Source organism: Engystomops pustulosus, chromosome 5 (genome assembly GCF_040894005.1).
Source record: "Engystomops pustulosus chromosome 5, aEngPut4.maternal, whole genome shotgun sequence".
Taxonomy (NCBI): Eukaryota; Metazoa; Chordata; class Amphibia; order Anura; family Leptodactylidae; genus Engystomops; species Engystomops pustulosus.
This window is the reverse complement of record NC_092415.1, coordinates 205,272,397-205,293,942: the sequence shown is the minus strand read 5'-3', so window position 1 is coordinate 205,293,942 and position 21,546 is coordinate 205,272,397. Positions and strand designations below refer to the sequence as shown.

The window sequence follows — 21,546 nt, the reverse complement described above, 5'->3', positions numbered from 1 at the left end:
TTTTTAGTCCATTAAAGTTAAAATCTAAACTTCTACATTTTATATATTCAGACCAATTTTTGCCATTGTTTATCTTGTCACTGTGTGAATTGTTTATCTATAGTATTGTATGCACTTAATGCTCGTTCAGGTTCTGGAGTCCAATGGGTCAGTGAGCAGATCTGTCCACAGCTTGGCTAATACAGAACATTTTTACTCAACTAAGTTTAATGTCTTTAAGACTACAAGGGTGTTTCCAGGTCTGAATAGTCGTGATCTCGAAGGGATCCATTCAATAATATTCAGGGATGATGAAGGATGTGAATAGGAAAGTGATCTTTGAACTCCAAACATTTCGACAGTTTAGCAAAAATATACGTTTTGACGTAGGCTGCACAGTACAATCCCGATGTGTGGTCTAGGAGTGGCCCAATCTGGAGAAAAGATAAGGATATCATCCAAGTAAACCGTGAGGAACTGGCCCAGAACATCAGGAAAAATGTCATAAACAAACTGCTAGAAGACTGCAGGGGCAACACCCCCGATCAACTCACTGAGGGCCTCCAGCGTGGGGTAGTGGTAATGTAGCTGTAAGTCTCCGCCTGTGGAGTAAATGTCAACCAATCAGATGTTCTGTAGCATTGTAATGTCAGGAGGGAGCTGGTTGGATAAGGGGCTTGGCACCTCAATAGGGTGGAAGCTCGTGGTTGGTTTTGGGTCTTCACACACACTGTCCAGGAAGCAGAGTTGTTTGTGGCACGCTGCCCTGATACCTTGGCCTGCCAGGAGACCAGGCCCAAAGCAGAGCTCCACCATCCGGACTCTGCTCCAACTCTCCTACCCCAGCCTGAAGCTGTGTATCCAGGCTGTGAGGACATCTTCCTGAGGATCCCACCAGCCGGCTCCACCCAGCTGTAGTTTGCTGTTGTTGTGGCCGTTGCCCGGTTCCAATAAAAGACTGTAAGTTATGCTTTACCAACGTGCTTCTCAGTGATCCCTGGATTAGGCTGTATACTACCAAAGGCGCCCCATCCTCCATCACCAGGGATCCCTATCTACACATCGGGGTTGCCCCAGGGAGAAACCAAATCACCGGCTGGAGACCTGTCAGGCTGTGGAAGAGACCTCTGTTCCTGATACTAAGCGCCATGACCATTGCCCTGTGCAAGGAAGCACTAGCCAGCCACTCCGGTATTCAGGGCCCCGGATACCTCCAGCCACCGAAAAAGGCCAGGCCCCGGTGGGGGATGTTGCAATTACACAAACCAAAGGGCATCACCGGGTATTCAAAATGTCCCTCTGGAGTATTTACCACAGTCTTCTACCCATCTCCCTCAATGATGTGGACTGTAGACCCCACAGAGATCAATCATGGAGAACAACATTGAACAAATCTAAAATTGCAAAATCCCCCCCCCCCACCCCCCCGTGGTGCCTGACTGCAGTGTGGGGGCACCTGGATTCCCAGGGTCCGGAGTGACTGGCTTTGGTTGTAGCCTAGCAGCAGAATGTGGGCAAACAGGGAGATGCAAGAAGAGGGGGAGGCCGTAGTATAGTGAAGGGATCCCCCTTGGGGCACTCCCAATGTGTGTCCCATATAAATATATAGGGATATGACTACTCCTACCATATGGGTTTTGGAAGGAAACGGGTTCACCGGAAAATATATCAGACATGTCTCCCAGAATCTATGACGATGTGAGAGAGCATAGACCTGGTTATCCAGAAACCAAGCCCTCCGACCTCCGAGCCCCTCGTGCCATCTACATTGGTGCTCTTACTGAACTGGCCCAGGAGGACAACTTCAGCTGTCATTTTTTTGCCTGCTAAAATGTAAGGCAGGAGCTAGGAACATACAGAGACAATGGGGCTCATTTACTAAGGGTCAGCGGAGCGCATTTTTGTTGGGTTTCCCGACGTTTTCCGTTTTGTGCCGCATTTAACAGGGGATTTTGGCGCACGCGATCGGATTGTGGCGCATCGGCTTGCACGCGACACAAATCGGGGTGCGGGTCAGTGGACAACCCAACAGATTCGGACTGAGCGCGGGATTTAACATTTCAAATTGTGTCGCAAGACAAACACTTACATGCACCGGGAAGAAGAAGGTGAACTCCGGCGGACCTCGGCGGGGAAGCGACGGATACAGGAACTCGGGTGCACGAGCTTTGTGAATCGCGCCGGATTTCATCTTCGCCGGAGCGGAGGCGGTGTTTGCTCACGTGTTGGTTCCTTCTGCAGTCACATCTCTCAGTCTCTGGCAGTCGGAGATAACTTGGAGATGTCTCAGTGTTGGGGGATCTGCGTCTCCGCTGTTTCCTTTCTCTCCCGTTGAGTTTTATGTTCCTCATTAGTAAATGGGTTGTTAATTATAAGGACAATTTAAACATCAAACCTGCAAACAAATCACCTTCCTGCCGCTCTGAGGAGTGAACCGTCTGCAGATAAATGTCAGACACATCGTTACATATAGGACATTCCATGCCCCGGGGCCAGACATCAGTCCTCCTCATGTGTGGGTTCCCTCATCCTGTTGCTGGGATTACCACCTCCTCTTCTCCCGGTGACCTCTAGTTCTGAATCTTTTACAGATTTAACTGTTAAAGGGAACCCGTCATCAGCAGACCCTATTTCTGCTGCCCCGTTTCCCCAGAGAGAATAATCTACACATTGCCAAAGAGTTTTTATAGTAGAACTTTCTTTTTCCGAAACAAAACAAAAGTTAGATAAAAATTTACATTTCTATATGCAGAGCTGTGTCCCGAGTCCCCTGGGAGGGGCCAGTAACTAGTGGTTCCCCATCCCCCACCCTCTATCAAGCATAGATTTTTAATTTTAAAAAAAACTCCCATGTTCCCCCATTTGTCCCCCCCAATTCTTCACCTCTCAGGTTGTCATACATGTCTGTCCTCCTCATCACTGGCCCCGCCCATGGGACTCAGGACAAAGCTCTGCCTACAGAAAGGTAAACTTTCATCTAACTTAACTTTTTTTTTCAGAGAAATCCAGTTTTATTATAAAAACTCTCTGGCAATGTGTACACTATTCTCTATGAGGACATGGGGAGCCAGAAAAAGGGCTCCTGATGACAGGTTCCCATTATAGTGTCAGTCTACACTGGGAAGCTGGGATTGTATACATGAGTTTTGGGAAGGTGACTCCAACCCTTGTTTCAAAGTCAGAGATCAGGGAACTTTATTACTCTGCCTTATCTAAGCCGGTACTGACTGTAGCTTTAACACAGATGTCATAGACGCCTCGCTCTGCCCTTTAATGAGATGACTCTGCTGACAATGACCTGGAATGACAGTTAGGTGACTCTGCTCTTGAGATGACTCTTATGACTTCACCATCTATTAACAATTAGATGACTCTGCAGACTCTGCTCTGTGATAATACTAACATGACTTGTTGACCTCTTACTTTATAACAATTACTCGATGACTATATTTGATCTAACCCTTTAAAACAATGAGATGACTCTGCTGACTCTTCCCTGTAATAGTAATGAGATGACTCTGCTGACTCTTCCCTGTAATACTAATGAGATGACTCTGCTGACTCTTCCCTATAATACTAATGGGATGACTCTGCTGACTCTTCCCTATAATACTAATGAGATGACTCTGCTGACTCTTCCCTATAATAATAATGAGATGACTCTGCTGACTCTACCCTATAATAATAATGAGATGACTCTGCTGACTCTTCCCTATAATAATAATGAGATGACTCTGCTGACTCTTCCCTATAATAATAATGAGATGACTCTGCTGACTCTACCCTATAATAATAATGAGATGACTCTGCTGACTCTTCCCTATAATAATAATGAGATGACTCAGCTGACTCTTCCCTATAATAGTAATGAGATGACTCTGCTGACTCTTCCCTGTAATAATAATGAGATGACTCTGCTGACTCTTCCCTATAATACTAATGAGATGACTCTGCTGACTCTTCCCTATAATACTAATGAGATGACTCTGCTGACTCTTCCCTATAATACTAATGAGATGACTCTGCTGACTCTTCCCTATAATAATAATGAGATGACTCAGCTGACTCTTCCCTATAATAGTAATGAGATGACTCTGCTGACTCTTCCCTGTAATAGTAATGAGATGACTCTGCTGACTCTTCCCTGTAATAATAATGAGATGACTCTGCTGACTCTTCCCTGTAATAATAATGAGATGACTCTGCTGACTCTTCCCTTTAATAATAATGAGATGACTCTGCTGACTCTTCCCTATAATACTAATGAGATGACCCTGCTGACTCTTCCCTATAATAATAATGAGATGACTCTGCTGACTCTTCCCTATAATAATAATGAGATGACTCTGCTGACTCTTCCCTATAATAATAATGAAATGACTCTGCTGACTCTTCGCTGTAATAGTAATGAGATTACTCTGTTGACTCTTCCCTGTAATAATAATGAGATGACTCTGCTGACTCTTCCCTGTAATAATAATAAGATGATTCTGCTGACTCTTCCCTGTAATAATAATGAGATGACTCTGCTGACTCTTCCCTGTAATAATAATAAGATGATTCTGCTGACTCTTCCCTGTAATAATAATGAGATGACTCTGCTGACTCTTCCCTATAATACTAATGAGATGACTCTGCTGACTCTTCCCTATAATACTAATGAGATGACTCTGCTGACTCTTCCCTATAATAATAATGAGATGACTCTGCTGACTCTTCCCTATAATAATAATGAGATGACTCAGCTGACTCTTCCCTATAATAGTAATGAGATGACTCTGCTGACTCTTCCCTGTAATAGTAATGAGATGACTCTGCTGACTCTTCCCTGTAATAATAATGAGATGACTCTGCTGACTCTTCCCTATAATACTAATGAGATGACTCTGCTGACTCTTCCCTATAATACTAATGAGATGACTCTGCTGACTCTTCCCTATAATAATAATGAGATGACTCTGCTGACTCTTCCCTATAATACTAATGAGATGACTCTGCTGACTTTTCCCTATAATAATAATAATGAGATGACTCTGCTGACTCTTCCCTGTAATAATAATGAGATGACTCTGCTGACTCTTCCCTGTAATAATAATGAGATGACTCTGCTGACTCTTCCCTTTAATAATAATGAGATGACTCTGCTGACTCTTCCCTATAATACTAATGAGATGACCCTGCTGACTCTTCCCTATAATAATAATGAGATGACTCTGCTGACTCTTCCCTATAATAATAATGAGATGACTCTGCTGACTCTTCCCTATAATAATAATGAAATGACTCTGCTGACTCTTCGCTGTAATAGTAATGAGATTACTCTGTTGACTCTTCCCTGTAATAATAATGAGATGACTCTGCTGACTCTTCCCTGTAATAATAATAAGATGATTCTGCTGACTCTTCCCTGTAATAATAATGAGATGACTCAGCTGACTCTTCCCTATAATAGTAATGAGATGACTCTGCTGACTCTTCCCTGTAATAGTAATGAGATGACTCTGCTGACTCTTCCCTGTAATAATAATGAGATGACTCTGCTGACTCTTCCCTTTAATAATAATGAGATGACTCTGCTGACTCTTCCCTATAATAATAATGAGATGACTCTGCTGACTCTTCCCTATAATAATAATGAGATGACTCAGCTGACTCTTCCCTATAATAGAATGAGATGACTCTGCTGACTCTTCCCTGTAATAATAATGAGATGACTCTGCTGACTCTTCCCTGTAATAATAATGAGATGACTCTGCTGACTCTTCCCTATAATACTAATGAGATGACTCTGCTGACTCTTCCCTATAATAATAATGAGATGACTCTGCTGACTCTTCCCTATAATAATAATGAGGTGACTCTGCTGACTCTTCCCTATAATAGTAATGAGATGACTCTGCTGACTCTTCCCTGTAATAGTAATGAGATGACTCTGCTGACTCTTCCCTATAATACTAATGAGATGACTCTGCTGACTCTTTCCTATAATAATAATGAGATGACTCTGCTGACTCTTCCCTATAATACTAATGAGATGACTCTGCTGACTCTTCCCTATAATAATAATGAGATGACTCTGCTGACTCTTCCCTATAATAATAATGAGGTGACTCAGCTGACTCTTCCCTATAATAGTAATGAGATGACTCTGCTGACTCTTCCCTGTAATAGTAATGAGATGACTCTGCTGACTCTTCCCTATAATACTAATGAGATGACTCTGCTGACTCTTTCCTATAATAATAATGAGATGACTCTGCTGACTCTTTCCTATAATAATAATGAGATGACTCTGCTGACTCTTCCCTATAATACTAATGAGATGACTCTGCTGACTCTTCCCTATAATACTAATGAGATGACTCTGCTGACTCTTCCCTGTAATAATAATGAGATGACTCTGCTGACTCTTCCCTGTAATAATAATGAGATGACTCTGCTGACTCTTCCCTTTAATAATAATGAGATGACTCTGCTGACTCTTCCCTATAATAATAATGAGATGACTCTGCTGACTCTTCCCTATAATAATAATGAGATGACTCTGCTGACTCTTCCCTATAATAATAATGAAATGACTCTGCTGACTCTTCGCTGTAATAGTAATGAGATGACTCTGTTGACTCTTCCCTGTAATAATAATGAGATGACTCTGCTGACTCTTCCCTGTAATAATAATAAGATGATTCTGCTGACTCTTCCCTGTAATAATAATGAGATGACTCAGCTGACTCTTCCCTATAATAGTAATGAGATGACTCTGCTGACTCTTCCCTGTAATATTAATGAGATGACTCTGCTGACTTTTCCCTGTAATAATAATGAGATGACTCTGCTGACTCTTCCCTATAATACTAATGAGATGACTCTGCTGACTCTTCCCTATAATACTAATTAGATGACTCTGCTGACTCTTCCCTATAATACTAATGAGATGACTCTGCTGACTCTTCCCTATAATAATAATGAGATGACTTTGCTGACTCTTCCCTATAATACTAATGAGATGACTCTGCTGACTCTTCCCTATAATACTAATGAGATGACTCTGCTGACTCTTCCCTATAATACTAATGAGATGACTCTGCTGACTCTTCCCTGTAATAATAATGAGATGACTCTGCTGACTCTTCCCTATAATACTAATGAGATGACTCTGCTGACTCTTCCCTGTAATACTAATGAGATGACTCTGCTGACTCTTCCCTGTAATACTAATGAGATGACTCTGCTGACTCTTCCCTATAATACTAATGAGATGACTCTGCTGACTCTTCCCTATAATAATAATGAGATGACTTTGCTGACTCTTCCCTATAATACTAATGAGATGACTCTGCTGACTCTTCCCTATAATACTAATGAGATGACTCTGCTGACTCTTCCCTATAATACTAATGAGATGACTCTGCTGACTCTTCCCTGTAATAATAATGAGATGACTCTGCTGACTCTTCCCTATAATACTAATGAGATGACTCTGCTGACTCTTCCCTGTAATAATAATGAGATGACTCTGCTGACTCTTCCCTGTAATATTAATGAGATGACTCTGCTGACTTTTCCCTGTAATAATAATGAGATGACTCTGCTGACTCTTCCCTATAATACTAATGAGATGACTCTGCTGACTCTTCCCTATAATACTAATTAGATGACTCTGCTGACTCTTCCCTATAATACTAATGAGATGACTCTGCTGACTCTTCCCTATAATAATAATGAGATGACTTTGCTGACTCTTCCCTATAATACTAATGAGATGACTCTGCTGACTCTTCCCTATAATACTAATGAGATGACTCTGCTGACTCTTCCCTATAATACTAATGAGATGACTCTGCTGACTCTTCCCTGTAATAATAATGAGATGACTCTGCTGACTCTTCCCTATAATACTAATGAGATGACTCTGCTGACTCTTCCCTGTAATAATAATGAGATGACTCTGCTGACTCTTCCCTGTAATACTAATGAGATGACTCTGCTGACTCTTCCCTATAATACTAATGAGATGACTCTGCTGACTCTTCCCTGTAATAATAACCTGAACTCTTAGAATGATATGAGTCTGCCGTAAAACAATAGTTTCTCTTTATACCAAACTCTTAATAACAATGCAATGACTCTGCCCTCGAATTATGAGATGACTCTGCCGACCCCAACCAAGTAACATAACTGACTGTATTTACCTCATCTCACAGTAGCAATGAGATGACTCTGCCGACCCCAGGCAATGATAATAATATGGTTCTGCTCACATCACTTTCTATTAAGCAAATGTCTGTGTTGTCTCTATTGTATTGTCTCTGTCCCATTCTACACAGCAAAGCTTAACATGTGGAGAAGAGAACAGCACTGATCATACATACACCCTCATGTTTTTGGCCAGCAACAATTAACCGTACCTGGAGAATAGTCACCTCTCCTGGGACCCCAAATTCCGGATCAGTGGGGACCCCATAGAAGTTACATACAGCTCTTCTCCTCATGGCCTCTCTGCCATCACCTTACAATCTCATTGTCATGCCGGAGATAAACGCCGCGCTCCGATACACGGCTGCAGATAATTGTCCCGGAGTGGTCCCATAAGTGCCGTAACCATCGCGTCTATCATGTGTGGCCCATTATGTCGTAGCGTCAGGCACGCGGCACGGTCATTGCCATCTCTCCGCCTCTTCTGTCTCCTTGAAGCTGATGGGACAGAACAATAAAGTTATCCTTCCGATACATTGTTAATATTCTACAGAATGTGGATCATTAAATACAGACAGAACCGGCTATTTTATGGATAATTCCGCTTTTTTGGGTAATACTCGTAATACATCCTGACAGTCAGGGCTTTACCTGGCATTACACCGCCCCCCCCCCCCCCAAATATGTGCAGCCCTCTCCTGCCCACTCTGTAGGGAATGCCCCACTTTTACATTTAAAGGAACAGTGTACCCTTCAAAAACTGCTCCCTTGGCCAATCCCAAGCGACTCCTGGTGATATAGGCTCCTCCTCTACCCAATTCCTTAATCCTGTTATGGATTGTCACCAGTGTTCTGATCTTTGAATCTTCTGTTGGCTCCTCCCTCATGACTCCACCTAGTGCTCCCCACCCTTGACCCTGACTTGTTTATTGACTACAGCTGTACTCTGCCTGCCCTGACCTTGGCTTGTTCTTGACTACTCTCTGTCTGATTTCTGGTGTATCTCTTAACCCGACCGGGTCACAGTCACCTGTACCAGAACTACTGTGAGATGTACAGACTTGGTCACAGATCCCTCTATAAGGATTAAAGGGTGAAAATCAATGGGGTCACTTAGACAACACCCTTAGGAGTAACACTAAGACGAACTGGGAGAGGGGGGCCACTGTCCACAACTTACTGTCCATATTTGCCAGTGGGTCATGTGGAGCCCTGATTTTTTTAATCTGCCTTGGATCAAGAAGAGCAGATGAAGTAAAACACGAAGTTTTGTTGGTAAAACCAGAAAAATATAAAAAAAAGAGTTTCAAGAACTGCTTGAAACTCTGGTCTTGTATTTTGGTATTTTTTTCCGTTTTGTGCCAAATTCCGCCAAGATTTTGGCGCACGTGATCGGATTTCGCCGCAATCGCGCCGGGTTGCATGCGGCAGAAATCGGGGGCGTGGCCGTCGGAAAACCCGACGGATTCGTAAAAACCGCCGTATTTAAAAAAAAAAAAAATTGGTCGCACGCGCCATACTTACATGCACCAGGAAGAGATCAGGGAACTCCGGACCTTGGCACAGCAGCGACACCTGGTGGACATCGGGCGCAGGACCTTCATGAATCGCTGGAAGACCCGAACGCTCGTCGGAGAAGCCGCCGCTGGATTGCGAATGGACCGGGTAAGTAAATGTGCCCCAATGAATGATTTTACTACAGGCAGCAAAGTGAGATTCTCTTCTTCTCACCATTCTACTGTGCTGACATCTAGAGGCCAACGTGAACATTGCACTAATTCTACAATTGTCTTCTAAAATTTCCATTTTTTATATTTTTTATATTTGTGACCAATCCTGGATTTTTCATGCACTGCCCCTTTTAAGAATATTTTTGTTTTTACAATGTATCTAACATATACACTCTGCTGTTTTTATGGCAGAACAAGGTATCTGTGAGGTCTCCATGTGATGTGTGTGCGGCTCCGACCGTGCGTGACTCCCCACCCCTCCCCCTATGCTACCTGCGGAGATCACCCCGCTGTTCCCTGTCTCTTCCCTCTCATCTCAGACACTAATGCACATTGTCATGTCCGTCCCACGCTGTTCTGAAAAACTCTGGATTTCTACTTTATTTTTTTAAAGAGACACAAAATCTGTAACCCGTCATCTTTTCATATGTTGTGCAGGTAACAGCAATCTATTATTCCCTGTTATCAGCTATGGGGGACTGGGGCTAAACTCCTTATGATTATAATCTGTGCTGTAACATTGTACAGCAGCGGAAAAAGAAAATCAGAAAAACTAGAAAATGCAGATTTGGTAGCAAAAACTGGAAAATATAAAAAAGTTTTTTTTAAAAAAATTAAGTATTTAGGACCTTAAAACTTTTTCAAAAACTTGAGGTCCACATCATGGAGGAGACAATAAATGGTTTTACTGCAAGCTGCAAAGTGAGATTCTTCTCTTGTCACTGTTCTACCGTGATGATGACATCTAGAGGCCGATATGAAAATTGCAGTCATTCTACAATTGTATTATTGACATTGTCACCAGATTCAGGATTTTGTGTCCAGGTCTCATGACTTTTCCTCTTCTTCTTGCAGGAACCGTTTACAGGGAATGTTTCGAGAACGGCACCTGGGCGTCCTGGATGAACTACTCGCAGTGCGTCCCCATCCTGGATCATAAGGTGAGCAATGCAAAATATTGTCTTATTAGTGAGATGACACAATACACTTGTCGGAGCTGCAAATCGGTTTTAAAGTAAATGACAATATGTGAAGAGGTTTTTTAATACTCTAGAATATGTCATCATCCTAAATATAGAAATAATATACAGCAAAGTTGCAATCCTTTATCCAGTATTATACCCCAGAGCTGCACTCACTATTCTGCTGCTGGTGCAGTCACTGTGTACATACATGACATTACTTATCCTGTACTGATCCTGAGTTACATCCAGTATTATACCCCAGAGCTGCACTCACTATTCTGCTGCTGGTGCAGTCACTGTGTACATACATGACATTACTTATCCTGTACTGATCCTGAGTTACATCCTGTATTATACTCCAGAGCTGCACTCACTATTCTGCTGCTGGTGCAGTCACTGTACATACATGACATTACTTATCCTGTACTGTTCCTGAGTTACATCCTGTATTATACTCCAGAGCTGCACTCACTATTCTGCTGCTGGTGCAGTCACTGTGTACATACATGACATTACTTATCCTGTACTTATCCTGAGTTACAACCTGTATTATACTCCAGAGATGCACTCACTATTCTGCTGCTGGTGCAGTCACTGTGTACATACATGACATATCCTGTACTGATCCTGAGTTACATCCTGTATTATACTCCAGAGATGCACTCACTATTCTGCTGCTGGTGCAGTCACTGTGTACATACATGACATTACTTATCCTGTACTGATCCTGAGTTACATCCTGTAAATCTTTTATTTTATATAAAAGTGAAAAACATAACAATAATAAACATAAATGAAGCCATAACTTCTGGCAAAAGAATTACAAAAGAACAAATATAAACGAAAATAAACTTACAAAACCTCCTGGCCCAGCCACACACACACCACACACTCAGCATGAAAACAGACAAAACCTTCACCCAGTCCCACCACCTAAACTTTTTTTTTTTTTTTTTTTTTTTTATATCAAAATACACAGCAAAATACACATAAATAAATAAACAAAAAATAAACACAGAAATAACAATGAATATAACGGAAATAACATTAATAATAATAAATAACATAAAATATAACTAACTAAATCCCACGCCCATCACCCTCCCCCCCCCCCAGACACTGGTCTAACGTCCAAAGTCCGCGCTATATAGTCCAGACCAGTGCCCAGGATCGTATAGTCCAAGTCCCGTCCACCCCCTCCCAACCTAACACCCTAACACCAACACCCCAAAACCAACCAACCTATATACACACAAGAACTATAACTACATATAACTACATATAACTATATCACACTGTACACAAGATACAAACACATTAAACATATCAACATATATCAAAACCACATAAAGCCCAGGTTCGGCGCCTGCAAACCCCTACATCACTATAACCTCAGATACAAAACAAAAATCTACAGTGTCAGCTTCAGCCCAACACCAGGAGAGGAGATGACAGACTAAGGGACACTAAAGGAGAACCCCCTCCAAAGGAGAGAGGCCCTCCCCGTGCCCAGCCTCTCATACTCCAGAGAGCGCACCTTCACCAGGTCACCCAGAATGTTCCTAACTACCTCATCCACTGGGAGGATTTTACGCTGCGTCGACACTAAACAGCGTGCGTTCCACGTGTGGTACCTGACCACTAGGCTAACTAGGAATAACGTGCAGCGGTCCCGGCCACCCAGGCCTCTGAATGCTCCATAGGCCCACTCCGCATAGGAGAGACCGGCCAACCCGGGCCAATGGATGGAAGCGCCCACCCGGTTGTACACCTCTGTGTTAAAGGGGCACTGAAGCAGGAAGTGGTCCATGCTCTCCAGCAGGCCACCGCACTCCTCCCGGGGACAACCCCTTTCCTCAGAGCTCCTACACTTCAGATTGTCCCTCACACACAGCTTTCCATGGAAGCAGCGCCAAGTCACTTCCCAAAACTTCAAGGGGATCCGGATAGAATTCAATAAACTCAAACCCACCCCCAGATCCCGACTTGGGCAATCCCTGAGGGCCAGAGGCTTCTGGAAATGGGTCAACAGAACCCTCTTGTCAAGGAGTTTCCTCGACATGGTCCTGATCTCCCACATTCCCAGACCCCACCGGCGAATCACCTTCAGAACCGGGGCAGCGTAAGCCGGAAGATGCCCATGTGGTGTACGGAGATCCTTCACTTGCCCTCCTGTCTCCCATTCCTGGAAGAAAGGCCTAAACCATCCCCTGCAGGAGTATACCCACGGAGGAGCCCTCTCTTTCCAGAGGTTTGCTACATTGATCTTAAGAAAGGTATTCACTAGGAACACCACAGGGTTGACCATACACAACCCTCCTTGTCTCCTCGTGCGGTAAGTAACCTCCCTCTTGATTAGGTTCAGCCTATTCCCCCATAACAGCTGGAAGAACAGACTGTAGACCCGAGTCCAGAGGGGTTCTGGCAACATGCACACACTGCCCAGATAAATCAGCAATGGGAGCAGGTAAGTTTTGATCAGGTTAACCCTTTCTCTGAGGGTCAAAGACCAACCCTTCCACTGGTCCACCCTCTGAGCGGCGATCTTAAGCCTGCCATCCCAGTTTTGCATGGGGTAATCCCCCTGGCCAAATTCGATGCCGAGAACTTTGGCAGAGTCCTGGGGCCCTGGAAGAGTGTCCGGGAGATCAAAGCCTGGACCTCCCTCTCCCAGCCAGAGACTCTCACACTTATCCCGGTTGATCTTGGACCCAGAAGCCTCTGAGTAGCGGTCAACCTCTGACATCACCCATTGCGCCTCCCCTCTCGAGGACACAAAAACGGTGACATCATCGGCATACGCTACCACCCTTAGAGTGGCTTCCGGTGCCGCCTGGTCCATCTCGACTCCCACCAACGGCCCACGATCAACCCTCCTAAGGAATGGGTCAATCGCGAACACGTATAAAAGTGGGCTCAGAGGACAACCCTGGCGAACACCAGACCCAACCTCAAAAGAGCGGCCAATCCAACCGTTCACAAGCGGGAAACTCTCTGCCCCTGCGTACAAAACTTTTAGCCAATTGACAAACTCCCCCGGCAGGCCATACCTCAGAAGGACAGACAAGAGGTACTCGTGGTTAACCCGATCAAACGCTTTTGACTGATCCAAGGACAGCAAGTACCCCTTCCAGTTACCAGCCCTGCCCTGCTCCACTGCCTCCCGGACACAAAGCACAGCACTAAATGTACTGCGGCCTGGAACAGAGCAGTGCTGGGTCCCCGAAAGGAGCCGGGGCGCAAACTGCACCAGCCGATTAAACAGCACCTTTGCCAAAACCTTTCTGTCCGTATTGAGAAGCGCTATGGGACGCCAGTTCTCAATACGAGATCGGTCCTTACCCTTTGACAGAATGATCAGGGCAGACCTCCTCATTGACTTCGGCAGAGCGCCCGAGGAAAGACACTCATTGAATACCTCAGTCAAGAGGGGAACCAAGGCGTCCTTAAAGGTCTTATAAAACTCAGATGTTAAGCCATCCGGACCCGGCGATTTCTTGAGGGCGAGCCCTTCAATCGCCAGGCTGACTTCCTCTTCCCTGATCATCTCTGTCAAAACATCAAGAGAGGGGTCTACTCCTGGCTCAGGGACAGCTTCAGCCAGGAAATCCGACATCACATCCCGATCTAGATCCTTCCTGCCCAAGAGGTGTGAGTAGAAGGATCTGACGACCTCCAGAATCCCTGATCTGGACCTTTTCAGGGATCCCGTACTGTCAACCAGTCCCGTGACAACTTTACCATTCACTGACATCTTGCAGTTTCTGTAAGGGTCGGGCGAGCGGTATTTCCCGTAATCCCTCTCAAAAACCAAAGATGCGTGTCTATCGTACTGACACCTCTTCAGCAAGGATTTCACTCTGGAGATGTCCTCACGACTACCTCCAGTCGAGACGAGATGCTCGAGTTTCCTCCTCAGGCCCTGATACAGGCGGTACCTGTCCAGGCTCCTGAGGCTCGAGAGCTGGCGGAAGAATCTCGCCACCCTTTTCTTGAGCATCTCCCACCACTCTGACTTACTGCTACAAAGGCCCAGCAATGGTACCTGGCTCTGAAGAAAGTCCTCAAAGGATTGTCTTATCTCCGCTTCCTCCAGGAGAGACGAATTGAGCTTCCAGTAGCCTCTTCCCATCCGGGGGGTCTCTGTAACATTCAGAGAAAACAAAATTAGACAGTGATCGGAGAACTCCACCTCAACAACGGACACTGCTGAAGAGATGGCTTCCTCCTTTAAATAAAACCTGTCTATTCTAGACCTACAGCTACCCCTATAATATGTGAACCCCGCGTGGCCTGGGGTGTGCCGGATGTGGACATCCACCAGGCGAGCCTCACTAGCTATGCTATTAAGAGCGACGCTATCATAAGTCAGCTTGTCTCTGGAACCTCCCCTATCCTGGGACCTCGTGACAGCATTGAAGTCCCCTCCAAAGACCACCTGCCGACTTGTAAAAAGGTAGGGCTTGATCCTCATAAAGAGACACTTCCTGTCCCACTTGGACTGGGGACCATAGATGTTAATTAGGCGAAGTTCTTGTCCCTTCATGAGGACATCCAGGATCAGGCACCTCCCCATTTCTAACTCAATAACTCGTCGGCATTCTACCGGTGCGGTAAAAAGGACCGCCACTCCGCTATACGGCTCGGCCGCAAGAGACCAATAGGAAGGCCCGTGTCTCCATTCCCTCTTAGCTTTAAACACGGCCGCCAAATCTGGCAGCCTGGTCTCCTGCAAAAATAAAATGTCGGCTTCAACACGGCCGAGAAAATCAAAGGCCGCAAATCTAGCCGCATCAGACTTAATGCTGGCGACATTAATGGACGCCAGCGTCAACGGAGTGGGTGCCGCCATCATGAGTGATTGAGTTAGACGGCTTTTTTCTTTCCATTTCCCTTCCCCCGACTCTCCTCTGAAGATGATGCCTTTTCCCTTTTACCATCAGAATTGGGGCAACTTCTTTTTAACGAAATTGAGGTGTCCATGCTATTACTGGCCCCCAAGGACCCACCCGGACCACCCTCTCCTTCGTCCTTGTCTCCTGACTCTGAGTCAGTCTCCCACTCTGAGGACCCAGCATCCCCAGAGGATAGAGACTCGGCGCCCCCTGCAGGCTGCTCCGCCGCCACCTCCAGAACCCCACCCTCAGCCTCTCCTTCCGAGGAGGCGATCTCATCGAGGGTGAGGAACCGGTTGGAAAGCTCAACCAGAGGGGAGGAAGTTTTCCCTTCCTTAGGTACCTTAGATAGGCCGCGTTTTTTCTTTTTCTGCTTGCGCTTATTTTCTAGCCAAATCCTGTTATCCTCATCCATACTCTCATAATGGGAGGACGTGGAGGACATGGCACCTTTCTCGCGCTCCATCCTCCTGACCTCCTCATCCAACTCATCATCCCTCAGGGCCTCAGTAGCATGACCAGCCTCTGAGGAAGGACCAAGGGTCACCCCAGCAACCTGAGGTTTCCCCAGTTCTCTCCCTTTTTGTCTGGCTTCAAGCCGCCTCAACTGAGAAGGTGACTTATTCTTACTTTTCTTCACAGGCCCCTCAGCTCCTCCACCTCTGCTGGTACCTTCCCCAGCAGAAGCAACCTCATGGCTCTCCTCCACTGGGGTCACAACCGCATTGGCAAAGGAGCGAGGACAACGGCTGAAAGGGTGACCGAGCTCACCACACAGGTTACACCTAATGTCCTTACAGGATGCAGCGAGATGACCTAGCCCACCACACAAAGCGCACTTCTGCACTTGGCAGCTGGCGCTAAAGTGGGTGGGGTCACCGCACCTGTGACAGACCTTCGGCTGCCCCTGGTAGAAAATCAGGATTCTGTCCCGCCCAAGAAAGGCTGAAGAAGGAATGTGGGCGACTGTGCCGCCTGAACACTTCAACTTCATCATGAAGGTCCAGGCCCCAGACCAAATGCCAAATTCATCGCGGTTTTTCTGAGGTACCTGAACTACTTCGCCATAACGACTTAGCCACGTCATGATGTCCATGCAAGAAAGTGACTCGTTACGGGTCAAAACGGTCACTTTCTTGACTGTGTTTTGGCGAGACACTGCTTGCACAGCAAAGTCTCGCCATGCGGGCTCATTCTTTGCCAGCTCATAATTCGACCAGAAGAGCTCTAAGCCCTCCGGCCGGACAAAGCTGACATCGAACTCCGGAGTACCATAAGGATGTATCAGGGCAAAGATGTCACTAGCCCTGAAGTTCATCTTCAGGAGGAGCTCCACCACCCTTGACCTGGGTGGGCATGCGTCACTGCCCCTCCAGCGAAGACGAACCACATTCCTACGGGCAGCTCCGGGCCCGGTTGTGGGTAAAGACCATACAGTCTCTCCCCCCCTTTTCTCTTGGAAGGCTGCCAGGCCATGCCTGTCTGTCCAGAAGGACAGATCAACATCTCTCCCCTCTACATTGATTGACTTTTCCCCTCTCCTGAGAGCCTCCAGAAGACGCCTTTGCAAAACGCTATTCCCAGAGCCAGGAGACAAGGAGTTAACCCCACTTGCCCCAGCGGTGACACTCGCATAGCTCCTTATGGGAGCGGCCACCACTGGGGGTGCAGATGGTCCAGCACGCACACCAGGATCACCCCCCTCAGCACCATTCACCACCCCAACATTCACCACACTATGTACAATACTGCCTCGCTTCCTTGCATCACTCACACCAGCTGGGCCAGGAGGACCTGGGGTTGCCTCGGCGTCACTGGACACTGGGGGTAGAGCCACCTCCATAGCTGATACAGCCTGAGAAGAGGCAGCTCCAACCCCGATCTTACTTGTGCCCTCTGCCTCATTGGCATTAACCCCTTGTTGACCAGCTGTTTTAATGTTTGAGCACCGCTGCTCGCTAGATGCATGAGGTCTCTTTTCTTTATGAAGTCCGGACAGTCTCTTGTTACCATCTCCTGGGTCAGATGATCCAATGCAAAATAATATTTTTCCTGCACCCTTTCCTGCAGGCTGCACAGGACGCTTGGGAGGCGCCGCACTACAAGCCCCAGCAGCCCCATCACACTGCCGCTGCTTACCGGAGCAAGCAACAGCCACAGCGCTAGGGGCCACAGGAGCCACCGCCACTGCCCCTGGCACAGGGCCACCCCCCCCTCCCACTGGGGGGCAGCGCACAGTACCAGGACCTGCTGGATCGCCCTCACTGTCCGGCCTTTCAGCCGATGCCTTCCCTGCACCATCCTTGCTACTACAAACAAGGCTGGTGCTCTGCGCCATGATGGAACGTGGCTTTGCACTCTCCCCGCACCCTGGCACCGAGTCCACTGCAGGATTCGTGCTGGGCTGGGCAACGGGGCCTACACGACAGGCTGGCACTGCTGCCCGCCCGGAGGAAACAGGGAGGGGACGAAACACCAGATTCACCTCCTGAGACGCCTTGGTCTTCTTGGCTCTCTTCTTTCTCTTTAGGTCGTCATCCGGGATCTCATCGCCGAAGGAGAAGTTTTGGAGGTGAACTGGGGACTCAAGCTGACGGATCTGAGCCATTAGCGCCCCCCCCTGGCCGCTGTCATCACTTTCCTCCTCCAGGTTGGCAGAGCCGCAGCCTGATGGTAATGGCGCTTGCTCTGCAGGCAGCCTGTCGTGCGAGGCCTGCTGGTGTTGGTGCAGGCCACCAGACGGACACGGCAGGTCTTCCTCATCCTCCTCATCATCGCCATCGCCTTCATCCGCCTGGATCTGAAGCCCCTTCAGCTTTCTCAGCTTCTCCTGGCGCATCTCCTCAAATCTGGCGTCATTGTCCAACTTTTCCCTGAACGGACCGCTGTGCTCCCGGATCAACCGTCGTTTTTCCTGCAGAGCGGTGACCTCGGCTTTAAGTCTGTCAATGGTGTTAAGATGATCAGACTTTTTCTTCTGTGTAGCCACCCCCGCTAGGGCCAAGGTCTCCCTTATCTCCTCCTGGAGCCTATTCATCGCCTTGCCAGCTTCCTCGTACTCACGGAGGTGCTCAGCAATCCGGGAGCCATAGATGGTAGCAGACTCCCGGGCCTTTAGGTGTCCCCATGCTTTTTGCACACCTCCGTGAGCACCCAGCTTTCCAGCTGAACCACCCAACTTTCCCGCACAGTCACTCAGCTTTCCAGGAGGAGCACTCAGGCTGATGTTACTTGCCTTGATCTTCTGTGTTCCGGAGACCTTGCGGCTTCCCTGGGTCTTGGGGGTGGCAGCCGAGGTCACATCGCTGCGTCCTTGGGTTCGGGCAGATCTTCTCACCCCCTCCATGTTGGCCGGTATCTGGCTTTTCCTGCCCCCCGCCGGCCTGGTCCGGGAGGCAGAAGCCTGGGATTTTCCTGGCTCACTCATCCCAGAAACCCACTCCCTCCCTGGGGAGGAGAGAGCAGGCCTGGGTGGGTTGGTCTTCCACCAGGTGGTGCAGGAGCTCAGTCACAAACAACCACACCCGTCAGCAGTTCACAGCGGAATGAGTCAGCACGAACTATTCTGCTGCTGGTGCAGTCACTGTGTACATACATGACATTACTTATCCTGAACTGATCCTGAGTTACATCCTGTAGATCTTTTTATTTTATATAAAAGTAAAAAACATAACAATACAAACAAAACATAATATACAATACATACAATATCTTACCTGCTGGTCCAGCCCCATTCACACCTAGCAAAAAACAATAACTTAAAATACACCGAAATGATTAAACACCAAATACCACAACCCCCACCCAACCGATTATCACAACCTAAACCAAACCAATAAACAATGACAAGCCACACCCACAAATAAACATAAATGACCATAAATATACATAAACCCACCCCACACCCTCTAATAACAAACCACCCACCAACTTTTTTTTTATTTTTTTATATATATAATAACAAATACACACAACACTACACTAAACTAAATCCCTCGCCCGCACCCTCCCCTTCCCCCCCAGACACTGGTCTAACGTCCAAAGTTTGCGTTAAGTAGTCCAGACCAGTGTCCAGGGTCATAGAGTCCAAGGTCAGTTCATAAGTCCCACCACCATCACCCCCCTCCCAACCTAACACTATGTCCCAAACTCCACTATATACAATATATACAATATATACAGTATTTACAACACAACATAAAGAAAACAGAATACAAATAAAATCTCAACAACATCAATCCAAACCACATAAAGCCCAGGTTCGGCTCCTGCAAGCCGCTACATCACTATAACCTCAGATACAAAACAAAAATCTACAGTGTCAGCATCAGCCCAACACCAGGAGAGGAGATGACAGACTAAGGGACACTAAAGGAGAACCCCCTCCAAAGGAGAGAGGCCCTCCCCGTGCCCAGCCTCTCATACTCCAGAGAGCGCACCTTCACCAGGTCACCCAGAATGTTCCTAACCACCTCAACCACCGGGAGGATTTTACGCTGCGTCGATACTAAGCATCGTGCGTTCCACGTGTGGTACCTGACCACTAGACTGACTAGGAATAACGTGCAGCGGTCCCGGCCACCCAGGCCTCTGAATGCTCCATAGGCCCACTCCGCATAGGAGAGACCAGCCAACCCGGGCCAATGGATGGAAGCGCCCACCCGGTTGTACACCTCTGTGTTAAAGGGGCACTGAAGCAGGAAGTGGTCCATGCTCTCCAGCAGGCCACCGCACTCCTCCCGGGGACAACCCCTTTCCTCAGAGCTCCTACACTTCAGATTGTCCCTCACACACAGCTTTCCATGGAAGCAGCGCCAAGTCACGTCCCAAAACTTCAAGGGGATCCTGATGGAATTCAACAAACTCAAACCCACCCCCAGATCCCGACTTGGGCAATCCCTGAGGGCCAGAGGCTTCTGGAAATGGGTCAACAGAACCCTCTTGTCAAGGATTTTCCTCGACATGGTCCTGATCTCCCACATTCCCAGACCCCACCGGCGAATCACCTTCAGAACCGGGGTAGCGTAAGCCGGAAGATGCCCATGCGGTGTACGGAGATCCTTCACTTGTCCTCCTGTCTCCCATTCCTGGTAGAAAGGCCGAAACCATCCCCTGCAGGAGTATACCCACGGAGGAGCCCTCTCTTTCCAGAGGTTTGCCACATTGATCTTAAGAAAGGTATTCACTAGGAACACCACAGGGTTGACCATACACAACCCTCCTTGTCTCCTCGTGCGGTAAGTAACCTCCCTCTTGATAAGGTTCAGCCTATTCCCCCATAACAGCTGGAAGAACAGACTGTAAACCCGAGTCCAGAGGGGTTCTGGCAACATGCACACACTGCCCAGATAAATCAGCAACGGGAGCAGGTAAGTTTTAATCAGGTTAACCCTTTCTCTGAGGGTCAAAGACCAACCCTTCCACTGGTCCACCCTCTGAGCCGCGATCTTAAGCCTGCCGTCCCAGTTTTGCATGGGGTAATCCCCCTGGCCAAATTCGATGCCGAGAACTTTGGCAGAGTCCTGGGGCCCTGGAAGAGTGTCCGGGAGATCAAAGCCTGGATCCCCCTCTCCCAGCCAGAGACTCTCACACTTATCCCGGTTGATCTTGGACCCAGAAGCATCTGAGTAGCGGTCAACCTCTGACATCACCCATTGCGCCTCCCCTCCCGAGGACACGAAAACGGTGACATCATCGGCATACGCTACCACCCTTAGAGTGGCTTCCGGTGCCGCCTGGTCCATCCCGACTCCCACCAACGGCCCACGATCAACCCTCCTA

At 47.2% G+C, this 21,546-nt stretch overlaps 1 protein-coding gene across 3 annotated transcripts in view; it reads left to right on the top strand.

Moving 5' to 3' along the window:
* The window catches only part of CRHR2 (corticotropin releasing hormone receptor 2), a 239,146-nt gene that overhangs the window by 146,839 nt on the left and 70,761 nt on the right, over positions 1–21,546 (top strand). For all 3 annotated transcript variants that reach the window (XR_011855948.1, XM_072154412.1, XM_072154413.1), the window contains one exon: positions 10,761–10,846. Coding sequence is in view for 2 of the 3 variants with exons in the window: in XM_072154412.1 (XP_072010513.1) it covers positions 10,761–10,846 (86 nt within the window). In the remaining variant the exon portion in view is untranslated. The remainder of the gene's footprint in view (positions 1–10,760; positions 10,847–21,546) is intronic.